The 17,751-nt window shown below is 45.2% G+C and overlaps 1 protein-coding gene across 4 annotated transcripts in view; it reads right to left on the bottom strand.

Annotated features, from left to right (window-relative positions):
• Positions 1-17,751, bottom strand: part of HDLBP (high density lipoprotein binding protein) — a 90,967-nt gene that overhangs the window by 20,419 nt on the left and 52,797 nt on the right. For all 4 annotated transcript variants that reach the window (XM_077825601.1, XM_077825604.1, XM_077825602.1 and 1 more), the window contains 15 exons: positions 17,520-17,726; positions 17,111-17,218; positions 16,330-16,434; positions 15,678-15,756; positions 14,758-14,897; positions 14,301-14,405; positions 13,753-13,866; positions 11,744-11,830; positions 11,443-11,574; positions 10,165-10,383; positions 8,835-9,056; positions 8,304-8,522; positions 5,590-5,728; positions 4,265-4,419; positions 2,895-2,999 (listed from right to left, as the gene is read on the bottom strand). In XM_077825601.1, the coding sequence (XP_077681727.1) occupies positions 2,895-2,999; positions 4,265-4,419; positions 5,590-5,728; positions 8,304-8,522; positions 8,835-9,056; positions 10,165-10,383; positions 11,443-11,574; positions 11,744-11,830; positions 13,753-13,866; positions 14,301-14,405; positions 14,758-14,897; positions 15,678-15,756; positions 16,330-16,434; positions 17,111-17,218; positions 17,520-17,726 (2,136 nt within the window). The remainder of the gene's footprint in view (positions 1-2,894; positions 3,000-4,264; positions 4,420-5,589; positions 5,729-8,303; positions 8,523-8,834; positions 9,057-10,164; positions 10,384-11,442; positions 11,575-11,743; positions 11,831-13,752; positions 13,867-14,300; positions 14,406-14,757; positions 14,898-15,677; positions 15,757-16,329; positions 16,435-17,110; positions 17,219-17,519; positions 17,727-17,751) is intronic.

Here is a 17,751-nt window from a genome sequence, read left to right as displayed (position 1 = left end):
AAGAAACCCTTCTTGTTACTCTTGACATCTCTTGCTAGCTGCAGCTCCAGGTGCGATTTGGCCCTCCTGATATGATTCCTACATGCCCAAGCAATATTTTTATACTCTTCCCTGGTCATATGTCCAACCTTCCACTTCTTGTAAGCTTCTTTTTTATGTTTAAGATCCACTAGGATTTCACCATTAAGCCAAGCTAGTCGCCTGCCATATTTACTATTCTTTCGACTCATTGGGATGGTTTGTCCCTGTAACCTCAACAGGGATTCCTTGAAATACAGCCAGCTCTCCTGGACTCCTTTCCCCTTCAAGTTAGTCCCCCAGGGGATCCTGGCCATCCGTTCCCTGAGGGAGTCGAAGTCTGCTTTCCTGAAGTCCAGGGTCTGTATCCTGCTGCTTACCTTTCTTCCCTGCGTCAGGATCCTGACCTCAACCAACTCATGGTCACTGCCTCCCAGATTCCCATCCACTTTTGCTTCCCCCACTAATTCTACCCGGTTTGTGAGCAGCAGGTCAAGAAAAGCGCCCCCCCTAGTTGGCTCCTCTAGCACTTGCGCCAGGAAATTGTCCCCTACGCTTTCGAAAAACTTCCTGGATTGTCTATGCACCGCTGTATTGCTCTCCCAGCAGATATCAGGAAAATTAAAGTCACCCATGAGAATCAGGGCATGCGATCTAGTAGCTTCCGTGAGCTGCCGGAAGAAAGCCTCATCCACCTCATCCCCCTGGTCCGGTGGTCTATAGCAGACTCCCACCACTACATCACTCTTGTTGCACACACTTCTAAACTTAATCCAGAGACACTCAGGTTTTTCTACAGTTTCGTACCGGAGCTCTGAGCAGTCATACTGCTCCCTTACATACAGTGCTACTCCCCCACCTTTTCTGCCCTGCCTGTCCTTCCTGAACAGTTTATATCCATCCATGACAGTACTCCAGTCATGTGAGTTATCCCACCAAGTCTCTGTTATTCCAATCACGTCATAGTTCCTTGACATCACCAGGACCTCCAGTTCTCCCTGCTTGATATGTCCCCAGGTTATAGCAAAAATTCTTGTTGTTAATCCCTAAATGCATGATCTTGCACTCTGCACTATTAAATTAATCCGATTTACATTACTCCAGTTTACAAGGTCATCCAGATCCTCTTGTATGATATTCTGGTCCTTCTCCATACTGGCAATCCCTCCCAACTGTGTGTCACTCACAAATTTTATTAGCACACTCCCACTTTTTGCACCAAGGTCAGTCATAAAAGTGTTACATAAGATTGGTCCCAAGACTGATCCCTGAGAAACTCCACTAGTAATCTCCCTCCAGCCTGACCATTCACCTTTCAGTATGACCTGTTGTAGTCACCCCTTTTACCAATTCCTTATCCACCTTTCAAGTCTCCTATTAATCCCCATGTTCTCCAATTTAACTAATAATGTCTCATGTGGACTGTATCAAATACAATACTGAAATCCAAGTAGATTAGATAGATTGAGAATCACTGTATTAGACAATGGAAATGCAAACTTTTGCATTAGTGACCACTTTCACACAGCAAGCCTCTGGGTCCCAGCCTTATAAATTAAAAACATTTTTTATATTTAATTATAAATGCTGGAGGAGAAGCTGGGTTTGGGGGGGGCGGGTAGGCTGATGGCTTCAGACCCCCCCCCCCACGTAATAACCTTGCGACCCCCTGAGGGGTCACAACCCCCAGTTTGAGAACCCCTGGTCTAATAGATCAGTTATCCTCTCAAAGAAGGAGATCAGGTTGGTCTGGCAGGATCTGCCGTTTGTTAATCCATGTTGTATTTTATCCCAATCACCATTCACCTCTATATCCTAAACTACTTTCTGTGACAAATTTTGAAAGAGAAAGATGGTGACATTTGGTAATGATTCAGTTCAGAACTTCAGTGCATAGCCCATTCCTCCCACTCCTGGGGGAAGGGGAGGAGGGATCAAATACAAGACTCATGTTCTTACTGCAGCTTCCTAGTGGCTGAATCAAACAAATGGTCTAACCAAAAGAAGGCAGAGGGGAGATCTGATTGCTCTCTATAAATAGATCAGAGGATTAAATACCACGGAGGGAGAATTATTTAAGCTCAGTATCAATGTGGACACAAGAACAAATGGATATAAACATACCATCAGGAAGTTTAGACCTGAAATTAGACCAAGGTTTCTAACCATCAGAGGACTGAAGTTCCAGAACAGCCTTCCAAGGGAAGCAGTGGGGACAAAAGACATGTGGCTTCAAGACTAAGCTTGATAAGTTTATGGAAGGCATGATATGATGGAATAGCCTAATTCTGGCAATTAATTGATCTTCAACTATTAGCGGTAGATATGCCCAATGGCCTGTGATGAGATGTTAGATGGGGTGAGATCTGAGCTACTACAGAGAATTCTTTTCTGGGTGTCTGGCTGGTGAGTCTTGCCCACATGCTCAGGGTTCAGCTGATCGCCATATTTGGGGTCGGGAAGGAATTTACCTCCAGGGCAGATTGGCAGAGGCCCCGGGGGTTTTTCACCTTCCTCTGCAGCGTGGGTCACAGGTCACTTGCTGGAGGATTCTCTGCACCTCGAAGTCTTTAAACCATGATTTGAGGACTTCAGTAGCTCAGACATAGGTGAGAGGTTTGTTACAGGAGTGGGTGGGTGAGATTCTGTGGCCTGTGTTGTGCAGGAAGTCAGACTAGATGATCATAATGGTCCCTTCTGACCTTAAAGTCTATGAATTTATGAAACATTTTGTCCAGTACCTGCCATACCAGTGGCACACTAGTGACTGCTGGGGCCATGGATTTGGCCATGTTCCTGGCACTCCCAAAAGGCAACATTCACAGCAACAGGATCTCTGGGATCCAGGGATGGGAGGGAGACAAAACCCAGCTTACTTCAAACTCATCCATCATTTTGCGGATTCCACTTCCTTTCTGACCAATGATGTAACGGTGAAGGTCAAAGGGCACTTCCACCTCAGTGGTGACAGGAACCAGAGCCTGCATGGGGGAGGAAGAGCACAGAGTTTACCCAGCAGAAACACTTTGCAGAGTCAAGGGTCAGATTTCTCCCAAAGCCTTTTGAATGACAGCCCTGCTGTGATTTAGATTAGCTACATCTGTCCTAAAAGGGAGAGAGATCTGGCACTTCCTGAATCCCCCAGAGTGGAATACATTTGATCAAAAGATCATTAAGCCATTGATTAGGAAAGAGACCATGTAGTCTTCATGGGGAGGTCAAGAAGAAAGCCTAACAGCAGCAGCGAAAGTTATGAGAATGCACTGGATACTAAAGAACATACTCAGAATTAACAATGGTGCCTCCTCTGGAGTACAGTGCTCCATTTTCATAGCCTCACCTTAAAATATAGTGAAGGCTGAAAAGGCCCAGAAAGAAAGTCATTAGATTAAGGATGGAAACACTTAGGTCTGGTCTCCATTAGAGTTAGGATGACTCAAGGCAGCTTATGTCAACCTAACTGTGGAAGCGTCTATACTTAAATTTTGCTCCCGCCAATGTAATTTCCCCGCTATGCCAACTTAACTCCAGCTCCATGAGCGTCAGAGTCAAAGTCAATGTAGTTTGGTCAACGCAGTGTCAGTGTAGACCCTGTGGTGCTTTTGTCAACTGTTACTGGCTTTCAGGAGCAGTCCCACAATGCCCTGCACTGACAGTACAATTGATACAAGCACTGCTTCTTGTGTCAGCGGTGTGCGTCCTCACCAGCCAAGTGTAGACATGGTTAAGCAAAGTGTAGACATGTAATTACTGTGGCAGCTGTATGCCAACTTAAGTTAGGTTGACTTAATTTTGTAGTTGAGACATGGCCTTAGCTCTGATGAGAACTTGTCAAGGCTGGAACTAGTCAGCCTGGAAAAGGTTCGAAGGGACTTTATTGAGGAACAATATAGAAAACAACGATTGCTCTTGTATTACAGGGCAGGGTGAAAGGACAAGTCATAAAAAAGTCTTATGCATAAGCAACTCCCACTACTGCTTAGAGCCTTTAACACCAACTGAGCCAGGTCAATTCACACCCACCCTGCAAGTCATTAAAGGGCAGAAAGTTTAGGTGCAATAAAGGGAATCCCTTTCCTTTAGGCTACATAATCTACCTGTGCCACATTAGCCCCAGGAGGACACCAACTTGAGCAAGGCCACCTGGCACCAGAGCCCAGAGTATTCAAATAGAGCCTCCTGCTGCAGGGCACAAGCAGAATACAAGAGCTTTGAGAGTCTGCTGAGAGCCAGCAGCACCACATACCTGCAGCGCCTCTTTGGCTGCCTCACATTTCTCTCTGCGGCCAGAGATGATGATAATGTCACACTTCTTTGGGGAAGTGGGGTCAGCCTCCTTAGCTTCTTTTCCTTCCCCACTCTCCTCTCCATTCTCCTGCATGGCTGGTTCTGTGGCAGGGGCTGAGAGCATGGAAACAAACAGAATAAGAATCTTATCAGTGAATACAGAACTTAGTTTCCATAAGTGGTATTACTCCCACAGAGATCAGTACACACCCTCCACCTTGCCCAGCAGGACCCCAAGGCACACAGGGAGGACAACGAACATTCACCATAAAGAAAGTGAGATTTTAATAGCATTTCAGTAGTATGAGAGGTTACCTACCATCAGTACTAACTCTGCCTTGGCTCCATCCTGGATTGTAGAGTGTCCACCATTATGCCCTGCTCTTTACATAGGAACACAGCCTCTCTCCAGCCCAAAAAAAAGAGTTCCTTTTATTGCCCCTTCTGTATGGCACTCTCTCCTTACTCAGCAGCAGCAGATTATTGTAATAAGCATTACACATAGTCCACCATTGCTGTCTGAGAACCCACATTCCCAGTAGCTTTTCTTTCAGCTGTTATGAAGTGCACAGACCCAGAATATTTCATATTAAAAGCAATATATTCTACATCAGTCAGGACTGTGGTCTAGTTTCATGGTCAGTTCACCACCTCCTAGTGGTAGAAGGCCCTCCCCCACACCTTATTTAACAGGTGTGGTTAAACATAAGGCAGCCAGGAACCAATGAGCCTTGCTGTGTGTGGTATACTTGAGACCAAACTTGGCAATATGTAGTGGAGCAAACAAGCCATTCTCCTTTCACTTGCGGGAGGGGAAAGAGCGGTAAGGAGAGCTGGTTTGTTTAAAAGTTCTCCCTCTCCAAAAGAGTTTAAAGGTAAAAGACCTGAAGTTTATAGAACCTCTACTGCTGTTTGGTGTAGACCAAACAATAGCTCTCTCCTGCCATTGCAGTTTGGCCTGGTTCTTAAAGGAGCCTAAGGAGACAGAAGCAAAAGGACAGCAGTTCTAGTCCATATTGAGTACGAGACACGGTCATAGTTGCCTGTTTTAGTATTAGGCTTGGAGGAGGTTTAAGGACTGCACAGCTCAAAGCAGAAGTGTCCACTTGCAAGGCTGCCTCCTGCCCAGCCACATTGCCTCTCTGCAGGGAGAGACTTAAACGGCATGACTTGTGAACTCGGCTGGGGTTCCCTCCGAAGCAGCAGCACAACCCCCAGTGATCTGAGTAGCTCAGAGCACCCCACCAACACTTCCAGTGCAGTAGAGTTCTCAAAGCATCATACCTGGGTTCTCCTCCCTGTCGGGGAATTTGATCTGAACACCATAGTCGCGGGTGATCTGCTGAATTCGGGAACCTTTGGGGCCCATGATGGAGCGGTGAAACTTCTGGGGGATGGTGCACTCTATTGTCACCTGAGCTTCCTGCATGTTTGACAGAGAAAGCAGGTGAATTATTCAGGTGACACCTGTTGTCACACACTCCCTCCTATTCGATCAAAATGTGATTCTCAAAGATTTGTCACCATAGTAAGTTCATATAGTCATGTGTGTCATAGGCAGGAAGGGAGCAGGGTGGAGGCAAAAGGTTGGGACAAGGGCTGTCAAGCAATTTAAAAAAAATTTAAATCGCAATTAAATGCACTGTTAAACAATAGAATACATTTTATTTAAATATTTTTGGATGTTTTCTACATTTTAAAATATATTGTATACTGTTGTGTTGAAATCAAAGTGTACAGTGCTCACTTCATATTTATTTTTGATTACAAGTGTTTGCACTGTAAAAAGACAAGAAATTGTGTTTTTCAATTCCCCTAATACAAATAATGTAATGCAATCTCTGTCATGAAAGTTGAACTTACAAATATGGAATTATGTACAAAAATACTTTAAATTTTTGAATGCAGAATAAAATTTTAGACCTTGCAAGTCCACTCAGTCCTTCTTCTTGTTCAGCCAATCACTCACACAAACAAGTTTGTTTACATTTTCAGGAGATAATGCTGCCCGCCTCTTGTTTACAATGTTACCTGAAAGCAAGAACGGGCACTCTCACGGCCCTGTTGTAACCGGCGTCGCAAGTTATTTATGTGCCAGATGCACATGCTTCAGCTACAATTCCAGGGGCATGCGTCCATGTTGATGACGGGTTCTGCTCAAAAACCATCCAAAGCAGTGTGGACCAACACGTGTTCATTATCCAAGTCAGATGCCAGAAGGTTGATTTTCTTTTTTTGGTGGTTCGGGTTCTGTAGTTTTCACATTGGAGTATTGCTCTTTTAAGACTTCTGAAAGCGTGCTCTCTACCTCGTCCTGCTCAGATTTTGGAAGGCACTTCAGATTCTTAAATCTTGGATCGAGTGCTGTAGCTATCTTTACAAATCTCACATTGGTGCCTTCTTTGCATTTTGTCAAATCAGCAGTGGAAAGTGTTCTTAAAATGAAAACCATGTGCAGGGTCATCACTGAGACTGCTATAACATGAAATATATGCCAGAATGAGGGTAAAACAGAGCAGGGGACATACAATTCTCCCCCAAGGAGTTCAGTCACAAATTTAATTAATGCCTGTTCTCTCTTTCTGATGACATTGTAAATAAGAAGAGGGCAGCATTATCTCCTGTAAATGTAAACAAACTTGTTTGTCTTAGTGATTGGCTGAACAAGAAGTAGAACTGAATGGACCTGTAGCCTCTGAAGTTTTACATTGTTTTGTTTTTGAGCGCAGTTATGTAACACACACACAAAAATCTACATTTGTAAATTGCACTTTCAGGACAAAGATTGCACTACCTTACTTGTAGGAAGTGAACTGAAAAATACTATTTCTTGTTTATCTTTTTACAGTGCAAATATTTGTAATCAAAATATACACTTTGATTTCAATTACAACACAGAATACAAGATATATATATGAAAATGTAGAAAAACATCCAAAATATTTAATAAATTTCAATTGGTAATCTCTTGTTTAAGCGTGATTAATCAGGATTAATTTTTTTGAGTTAATTGTGTGAGTTAACTACGATTAATCGACAGCCCTAGTTGGGACAGAGCAACAATTATTCTGTCCAATACATTTCCAGAATCCCTCATACCTCCGCGCCCAAGAAACAAAAGGCAGCCTGTCCTCCAAATGCTACCCCACACCTGACTAATGGCCACAGACCAGAACTCCATTCCCATACCTCTCCCTCGAGAGGCTCTTCAGGGGGAGGGAGGGTGGAGAACAGCCTGTCATGGAGGCAAGGACAAGAGCCCAGACACTTAACAGCTGGTTAGTTGTAAGAGCCAGCCTTGGGAGGATTGGCTCCAATTCTTGAGCCAGGAACCCCAAAGTTAGTACCCAATGCCTGAAGTGCTCTGTGCATCATCTCCCAGATCAGTATGTGCCAGAGTCGGGAGCAAGCGAAAGCTACCCTTTAATAAGACAGTGTTGAAAGTACAGCTCCTCACCTCCCCCAGAAGACAGCAAAGGGCTGAACAGAGCATGCCAGAAAGATACCTAGAAGAGAATTAGAGACCCCTAACCACCACCCTTCTGCTCCTACAATGAGAGGGGAGGATGGGACCTTGAGCAGAGGAGGACTCCTAAGCATTAAGGAACTGAAATGCACAGGAAACACAGCAGAGTCTTGGCCAAGAAGAAACTGCCACCCCCAACAGCTGGCTAAGGAAGGCCAAAAGGGGATGTATATCTCCTCCCAGCCAGGCCGCTGGGGAGGCTAGACACCTTTCCTAGGCTAGGATCTAAATAGGGGGTTACCCTGGATATTCCTAGGTTTTGACCCAGGCTCAGAGTGCCAATACCTGGGGCCCATGTGACCTGCCACAGTGTTCCTCAGGTCAGAGACTGGGCAAAAACAGGACCCTCCACATGACATGGAGCAGGGGATTTTTTTTTTTTTGGGGGGGGGGGGGGGGGAAGGAAGGTACTTGTGACATGTGTAAGAAACAGAACGGTTGCTTCTTAAAACAAGCCTGCTGGGACACACACCAGGTCCTCAATGATCTCCAGGATGCGCTTCTTGGCAGCCTCCACGCAGTCCTTGGCCCCCTTGAGGGTGACCTTGTCACTCTGGGTGCCAGAGCGGGGGAAACTGACCATCACACCGCCATACTCATCAGCAATCTCACGGAGAACCTGCCCTCTCCGGATTACAAAGTGTCGGTGGTGCTTGGGGTCCACCACCATGGAGTCCTCAACCACGTTATCCTGCAGAGAGGAGACATTACACAGTGGTGTTTCTTCATTACACTCTACTTCTGGATTAGAAAATCCCTTCCATAGCTCACAATGTGGGACCACTCCTCTATCATTAGAGAAGTGGGTTGTGCGCAGTGTAAACACGCATATCTTAATTCTTGAGTTCCTACCAGGGCCTCCCAAATAGACATGTTACCCTTATCCAGGGCCAAGCAATTCCTCCCAACTGACAGGTTAGCACCTGCTACCACCTATGCTGCAGAGATGCACACATGGGAAGTGTGGGTAGAAAGACAAGTGAATGGAGGAAGCCTCCCTCACCAGGTTCTGGATGAGTGCCTCCAACTCCTTCTGAGCCTCCTTGACAGCCCCTTCGGTCCCCATGATGGTAATCAGCTCCTGGTCTTTGTCTTCAGAGGTTGGGAAGATGATGCGAGCCCCTGTGTTATCACGCACCTTGCGGATATTGCCACCACCTTTGCCAATCAGGAACTTGTGGTACTCTGGCTTGGCACGAAGGTCCACTGTGTAACTCTTAGTTTGCTAATAGAGGTCAGCCCCCGCACAGAGAACAAAGCACAAATGAGTACTTGCAAACACAATTTCACCATTAGAATATATGGAGAAACTTCTGGAATAAGTTTGTGCACATGCACATTTGGCTAAGCGTGACTAGTGTCACAGCCTAGAAATCCAATCTTCCAAAGTAAAAGCAAACTAGAAGAATTCTGGTATCTGAAATCAGAAGATGTTACTTCACATTCTCCAGGCATCAGAATATTCGCACCATGAGAACTTGCATTTGGGAGGATGTCACCTTACTTCTGATATGTCACAACACAATCCAGTAAGAATGCATCAGGATTAAATGGTGCTGAGAGCAGACAGGAGCAGGACCAAGTGAGCCAGAGAACTGCTCATTCACATGGGCCAGACCCATAGCGGATAAGCCAGTGTCATGCTACCGGCCAGCTACGCAGGCTTACTGCAGCTGTGAATCTGGCCCATAACATGAGAGTACACAGCACTTTCACCAGGCAGCCATTTCCAAGAAAGTTTTTGTTAATAAATAAAGTGGCCAGTTATGCATCTTAGAGTAACTCCTGTCACTTGAGACCTTAATTACATCCATAATTATATCAAGGGATGTGAAAAAAAGAATGCCACTCATTTGGAATTTGTAGGCACGGGCTAAGGCCAGACAGGAGGGAGGAGTGAAGGAAAGTTGCCTCTCTTGGAGTAAAACCAACTCCAGTCACACACCAGTGTGCTTCAATTCCAAGTAAGGCAGGGGGGTAAGGGGGGGCGAGAGGAGGACATTTCTGCTCCTTCATCTGGATCCAAAGAGGCATTTAAGCAAAGGGCAAATCAAACAAAGGGGTTAAGTCACTTTGTTGGCAGAGTAGCTAGTTCTTTTACTAACTCAAACGCCACTAGGATCAGGGTCTCTTGTCCTAGGAGCAGTGGTACCAATGTTCCAACTGTGTTTACAATAAGAGTATAATGACCCAAAAGACATGGCCCCCCCCTTACACTGTCCACCCCACCCAGCACCTCCCTGTGGTAAGGCACACAGAGTGGGATTGATCACACATTAAGAGGGAAGAGACTGTGGTTGGATCTGATCTTTCTACCTAGTTGCAGGGCTCACCTTCTCCTCTGCCAAATGCAGCAGCTGTTTCTTGGCCTTCTCCACATCCTGAGCAGGGCCCCTGATGGTGACTGTATCGCTGCCAGAGCCCTCTGTGGGAAAGTGGATGTGGACCCCACCACACTCCTCCATGATTGAGCGAATGAAGCGACCTTTGGCACCAATGAGGGAGTTGTGGAGCTTGGAGGGGATGGAGACCTCCACCTCTGTGATGTCAGCCTAGGGGAAGAAGCCAGGGCATTAAGGTTGGATTGTATGGCAAGCTGTTGGGAGGGAATTGTTTGGGTGAGGGGGAAGCAGACCCACGCAGTCTGTTCCTCTTCTGGAGATATCAGAATACTGAGATTATTGGGATTTTAGTACTGGGAGATGACCACACAACCACTTATTAAGAAGCAAATCTGAGCAGAGGATCTGCAATATCTGCCAAGCAGCAGCTGGATGTGCCAGCACATGCCAGTCTCCCAGAACAATAATGGGCACTGGGGAAAGTATTCCCCCCCCCCAGCACTGTTACCGTTTGGGCACAAAGAAAGAAGTTTTAGTAGATGAGGATTCTTTCAGAAGAGAAGTGAATAATGCAGATTCAATAAGATTCTGGTCAGAAGTATTGGCTGGATTCATGAAAACCTCCACATGGAGACAAGTGGCTGCACTACATGCCACTGGAAATTGTATCCTGGACTTGTCTTTCCTAAATGTTCTCAGGATTAGGCAGGTAGATTTCTTTGCCTACTTTGGTGACCTGAAGAAGCTTGCTATGTTTTGAGGACTCAGTCCAATTTGGTGGTCTTCAATTATCTGGGGAGATTGGTCTCAAATTAAAGCAACCTCTGTATTAAACGTTTTATTAAGCAGTTCAGTTGCTAGTACTGTTAACATTCAGAATTTGAACCAAAAAAAAAAAAATTCTCTCAAAGTTTCCTTGAGTTCAGCTGTCTTCAATATGGCATTTTTAGTATCAGCTCTCAGAATTTGCAACCTAGCAAGCTGGATACGGAGGCCTGCCTAAAGAGACTGCCAAGACAATTAGGCCTAAGACAAGAACCTCTTCGGAAAGGACCATAAGTATCTTTTGCTGAGAAGTCGGGCTCTTTGATCTTAAGCATGCTAACCTTCAAGCCATGAACTCAACACATAAGAGACTGGATTCTTTAAGTTTAACTATCTCCTGTATAATTTGTTTGCTTTGTTTTTGTGAATTTTGTCAAGTCACCTATGTTTTGTCAGGCCTCTGTACTCCATTTATAACACCTTAAATTAACCAGTTCCTGTTACCAGCTCTTTTTGGATGGATAGAATTCGGTGGCGAGCGGCTTCACAGTTTGCTCTCTTGCCAGTGATGATGATTGTCTCTGAGTTGCTGTTCTCTGCCGGGAGATCAATCTTGGTGTTGCTCTCCTCACGGATCTGCAATAAGAAACAAATACATGTTTGAGGTGGAGCATGCAAGAGGAAGCTCTGGAAGGTTAAGTTTTACTTCACCACTGAGCAGGTGGGATTGATGACTGGAAGGTACCTGAAAGCAGAGAGTACAAAGGAACTTTGTAGAACATTTGAGGGCCAGTAGCAACCTCACCTTTTTGATGTTGGCACCTCCTTTCCCAATGATGTTCTTGTGGAATTGTTTGAAGATGGGAACAGAAATAGAAAAGCTGTTTTCAACCTTACAAAAAGAGAAAGAAGAGAATTAGTTCGCTGACGAGATGAAGTCACAACAGGCTTGGTCATGCCTCACCCTTTCTATTTCTGTTAGGATTTCTTAAAACACCTGGAAAAGAGCCTCTTTGTTTACCATTCTGCCTAGAAGGTGCCTGGCTGCTTATGAGAGAAGGTCAGAAAAGTAAATTCACTCAAAACAGACTAGGAGTACTTGTGGCACCTTAGAGACTAACCAATTTATTTGAGCATGAGCTTTCGTGAGCTACAGCTCACTTCATCGGATGCATACCGTGGAAACTGCAGCAGACATTATATACACACAGAGATCATGAAACAATACCTCCCTCCCACCCCACTGTCCTGCTGGTAATAGCTTATCTAAAGTGATCATCAAGTTGGGCCATTTCCAGCACAAATCCAGGTTCTCACCCTCCACCCCCCCACACACAAACTCGCTCTCCTGCTGGTAATAGCCCATCCAAAGTGACAACTCTCTTCACAATGTGTATGATAATCAAGGTGGGCCATTTCCTGCACAAATCCAGGTTCTCTATTCAGGGGACACCATCACAGGGCCTAATAACATCAGCCACACTATCAGAGGCTCGTTCACCTGCACATCCACCAATGTGATATATGCCATCATGTGCCAGCAATGCCCCTCTGCCATTTACATTGGTCAAACTGGACAGTCTCTACGTAAAAGAATAAATGGACACAAATCAGATGTCAAGAATTATAACATTCATAAACCAGTCGGAGAACACTTCAATCTCTCTGGTCACGCAATCACAGACATGAAGGTCGCTATCTTAAAACAAAAAAACTTCAAATCCAGACTCCAGCGAGAAACTGCTGAATTGGAATTCATTTGCAAATTGGATACTATTAACTTAGGCTTAAATAGAGACTGGGAGTGGCTAAGTCATTATGCAAGGTAGCCTATTTCCCCTTGTTTTTTCCTACCCCCCCCCCCCCCCCAGACGTTCTGGTTAAACTTGGATTTAAACTTATAGAATGGTCAGTTTGGATGAGCTATTGCCAGCAGGAGAGTGAGTTTGTGTGTGTGTGTGTGTGTGTGTGTGTGTGTGTGTGCGTGCGTGTGCGTGCGCTGGGGAAAAGGGGGCGGGGCAGGTGAGAAAGCCTGGATTTGTGCTGGACATGGCCCACCTTGATTATCATGCACATTGTAGGGAGAGTGGTCACTTTGGATAAGCTATTACCAGCAGGAGAGTGAGTTTGTGTGTGTGGTTTTTGGAGGGGGGTGAGAGAACCTGGATTTATGCAGGAAATGGCCAACCTTGATTATCACACACATTGTGAAGAGAGTGGTCACTTTGGATGGGCTATTACCAGCAGGAGAGTGAGTTTGTGTGTGTGTGTGTGGGGGGGGGGGGGGGGTGTGAAGGGTGAGAAAACCTGGATTTGTGCTGGAAATGGCCCAACTTGATGATCACTTTAGATAAGCTATTACCAGCAGGACAGTGGGGTGGGAGGAGGTATTGTTTCATGATCTCTGTGTGTATATAATGTCTGCTGCAGTTTCCACGGTATGCATCCGATGAAGTGAGCTGTAGCTCACGAAAGCTCATGCTCAAATAAATTGGTTAGTCTCTAAGGTGCCACAAGTACTCCTTTTCTTTTTGCGAACACAGACTAACACGGCTGTTACTCTGAAACCTGTCAAAACAGACTGAAGCTATGGGTTTGGGAGGTGGATCCCCTTCTCACTCAGTTACCCTAGAGCCACTGTAAGAAGAGCTGACCCTTCATTACTAAATATCAGCACAATGCAGGTGTCTCACCCACCTGCTGTACATTCTAAGGTTTCAGACAAAGCTTAAGTGTGATGTCAGCACACAGTTATCCTCTGTCCCAAAACTAAAGACTGGGAGGTGGGGAAGATAACACAAGAAGCTCTCATACCAGGTCTGCCACCATCTTCTGCATGTACTTTGTGCATTTTTCCACCTCATTCTTGGGTCCTCTAAGTTGGACAATGTCGCTCTTGTGTGCTGGGTCTGGGAAGTTGATGATAACCTGCAAGAGATGGTCACTTAATGGCAGAATCACATAACATACAAAAGGTATGATTGGCAGGATAGAAGATCCATAGCACAGCACAGTTCCTCTGTCCCAAGAATCAGTAACCCTTCAGTAGAAAGGGTCTTTGTGTTAAAGAACATTCTTGCTAAGGGTCCCCTCTAATGGTTGGTACACGGGAGTCATAGGCTCTTATCCACTATGAGTTAACAGTTGTGCCTTTAGCTCAAGTGGTAGAGGCCTATGCTTTTGGTGCCAAAGGTCCCAGGTTCTAACCCCATGATGACCCACAGGCCGGTGGGGGACCCCCACAATTTATTCATTCAGCCAGATACACAGATTTTAGTCAGCACCCCAATATAAGAGCACCTCAAAAAGGAGGGACATTCACACACAGATTGCAAATTGCAGCTTGCTAGGAGAAGCCTTACCTCTGGGAATTTATCTCGGATTTCCCGGATGCGCTCGCCCTTCTGCCCAATGATGGTTCGATGGAATCTCTGCTCAATAATTAGGTCCTTGGTGCGTTCATTTTCCTGAGAATATATAGATGACAATTATGTTTTCATCAAGATGAGTTCCATGCCCTTTATTCACTCCATTTTGCTACATGGCAATTGATCAGGCAGTCATGTCTTTCAGAACTCATCTTCTATGCCAGACCAGAGTTCCCTTTCCCTAAAGCTGAAAAGTGGACTCAAACACCCATAGACAGACATTAAATTTACTCTGCTTCCAGCAAGAGTCAAGTATGGTACACAAGTGCTGGTTGTGGGGAAAGGTCACCTTTGCTCTAATTCCAGAAGTAGACATAAAAAATGGTACAGACACATTGCCAATAGGGGTCTCTGTTAGTCAAAGTCAGTTGTGTAGTGCTTTATTGCTCACCATACGTGAAGCGAGTTCCAGCAGCTCTTTCTTGGCCTGGTGGACACCTTGAGGGTCTCCTTCAATTCTGATCAGGTTGCTCTTCTCATTGTCCGGAGGGATACGCACAGACACCTTATACTGGTCCTTGATCCTGTTAACTGCAAGAGAAGGATTTTGCTGAAACACTTGTCTATTCTGTCACACCTACCAGTGCAGGACTGAAAGCTAGGTGGTATCATTATAGCAGCTCTCTTATACAGGGATTACCTGAACCCTAGGCCAGCCTCTCCAAAGAGGCTTCAGCCACTTGAAAAGGAGTTAGTCAAGTACAGGGGGTGGAAGGAGAAGACAGGGATTTTTAAAAAGAGGTGGTGAGGTAAAGCTTTTCCACCTGTGAGCTCAGCAAAAGCAGGACTGTCTATTGCACAATAGAAAACATCCAGCAAGAACCTACAAGGACAAAGCACAGTGCCCACAGATATAAGGAATGCAGTATCTGCCACTTTTATTCCTGGAACAACAACAACTTGAATCAGATGTTCCTTCTGCAGGCACAAATGGGCATGAACTCAGTCTACCCTCCAGGACCATCTTCCCAGCTCATAATATAGTGTTTTTTCTGTGAGTTAACTCAAGAGGAAAGGTTTAACTCTCCACCCTGATCTGGAGGGAAGCTCCTCATCTTGGATGAAGGTTTCACATCCATCTAATCCTCCAGGATAACTTCAAAGAGTTAAAATAAGCCTTACAGCTTGCTCCTCATCTAATGCTCCTTGAGCGAATAGCCCTTTTGAGAAGCTGCTGATCAGTGTAAAGACACCAAGTAATATTAACACGGCCCGTGGAATTTCAGCCATTGTCTAATGAAGATTAAGGAGATGGACAAAATACGGCTGTAAGAGCATATTCAATTGCCCATAAAAAGGCATCTCACTCACTATTGGCTCCATTCTTTCCAATGAGGTGTCGGTGGAACTTGTGGTCAACACTGATCTCCACATAATCCATCCGGTTGATCTGCAGAAGAGCAGTGCAGCGTTAGGCAGACTGCAGAGCACAAGTTCTTGCATCTGTTGTCCATAATAATTGAATATCAATGCTAGGCCTTTGACAACTAACCACAAAAACACTCCTACTGCTGCTGAGTTGAACAGTGCCATTAAGTTACTCTGGTCTGTACTAGTAGCGCCCAGTGTGTGAAACACTAAGCCCCCACGCAATCTCACCAATCCTAAAGTGAAAACCTTCTCTTGTGCAGCTATCACCACCCGGAAGACTCTTCTGGTATTGATCAACACCACTCCATCTCTTAGCAAGTCTTAAGGCAAATTACTGAGGGGCAGAGAGAGAGAGAGGACGCTTCATGATGAATGCTTTAATTTCAACTCACTGCACAAAGTCTCTAGACTGCTTGCTTTTTGTCACATCCCTATCCCCCATCTGGGGGTATTATATATATATATATATAAAAAAAAAAAAAGAGGCTATGCAAGCTAGCTCTTGTTTCTTGTTACTGCCACCTCCGCATTCTTCTTACTTTTACCACAGCTCGGAGTCTTACGCAACTGAAGCTACAACAAGCCAACTCACCAGATCCTTGACCATGACCTCAATCTGTTCCTGAGCCACATTCACATCCTCTGTGGGTCCCTCAAGGGTGATTTTATCCTCCCCTTCAGTGAACTCGATGTGAACCTTTAAACAAGACAAGGAATACCGTAAGAGCTTCAAGACACGCAACCCAGATCAATGCTGCTGGCCATGACAAAGCCATCCATCTTTGCTGCTGAAAGCTGGTTCGTTTCCCTCCCACTTCGGGAGTACACAAGTTGCAGGTTATCCTTTGCTTATTTTTATGAAGGGACAGCCACCTATATCAAAGGCCACTTGGTTGAGTGTCTAGAGCAGGTGCCCCGAGTTCTACTCCTAACTCCCACAGTGACTTTGGGCATTCGCTCCACCTATGATCTCCATTTTACAGATGGACAAAAATCAGCTTACTCACCCTTTGAAGCCCTTGGATGACAGCACCATATAGTGATGCAATTACTACATCTTGTAGTTGTTTAATAAGAATCGTACAAACTTCCATATGAAGGGTTCAACCTGTCTTACTGGTTATTTGAACCTATATAAAAAGGAGATATTCTGAAGGGAAAAGTGGTATTACTGATCCCAACTGCAAGAGCATCTTGTAAAGTAGTATGCTCTCTTCTCCATTCTCATCCATTTATAGCGACATTTGTCTAGTATTTACCAGAAATCTAGACCTTTTAGAGAGGTTTGGAGAGAAAGGACAGAGACCATCTCTTGTTAAGGGAAGGCAGAGGAGTCAAGAGGAGTGGGTGAGGCTGCCATGAACTGTCTATACCTTTGGCATCTGCTGAGTAATTTTGGCCAGATTTTGTCCCTTCTTGCCAATGATGAAACGGTGAAGCCAAGAGGGGGCAGAGACTGAGGAGACGGTGAAGCTGTTAGCCTATGGAAGAGGAAAGACTATGAACACAAAGTGACTATGAAGGCCCATCACAACATACCCACCATACAAGGGCTATTGCAGCTTGCATCTCAGCACCAGCCTTGTTAGTACAGAGTTCTCAAGTTAGCTATCCATATACAAGAGCATAATGGAGATGCTCATGGCCTCCAAATGCTCTGGGATCCATTCAAATCTATGCATTTTAAGGCAGAGCAGTGCAGAAAGTTGCTTATGCCCCCCCCCCCCCCAATCTAAAAATCATGGCTTGGCAACTTAAGCTGACATGTTATTTATGCATTACCTTGGCATAGACTTCAGTCAATGCCTGCCCAAGTTTTTCAGGCTCGCCACGCAGTATCACCGTCTCAGAGCTGCTATCAGTGGGTGGGATCTCAACTGAGACTCCAGTTTTCTCCAGGATCTCCTGTAGGGAATTCCCCTTGGGGCCGATGACGTATTTGTGCTGGGATTTTTTCACCTCCACTGCGATGGTCGTAGTCTTTTTTTTCTGTGTGGGGAAGAGGCGTGAGGGC

This window comes from Eretmochelys imbricata, chromosome 9 (assembly GCF_965152235.1).
Source record: "Eretmochelys imbricata isolate rEreImb1 chromosome 9, rEreImb1.hap1, whole genome shotgun sequence".
Classification (NCBI taxonomy): Eukaryota; Metazoa; Chordata; order Testudines; family Cheloniidae; genus Eretmochelys; species Eretmochelys imbricata.
Note: the sequence above shows the minus strand (reverse complement) of the source record. Positions and strands in the feature narration are given on the sequence as shown.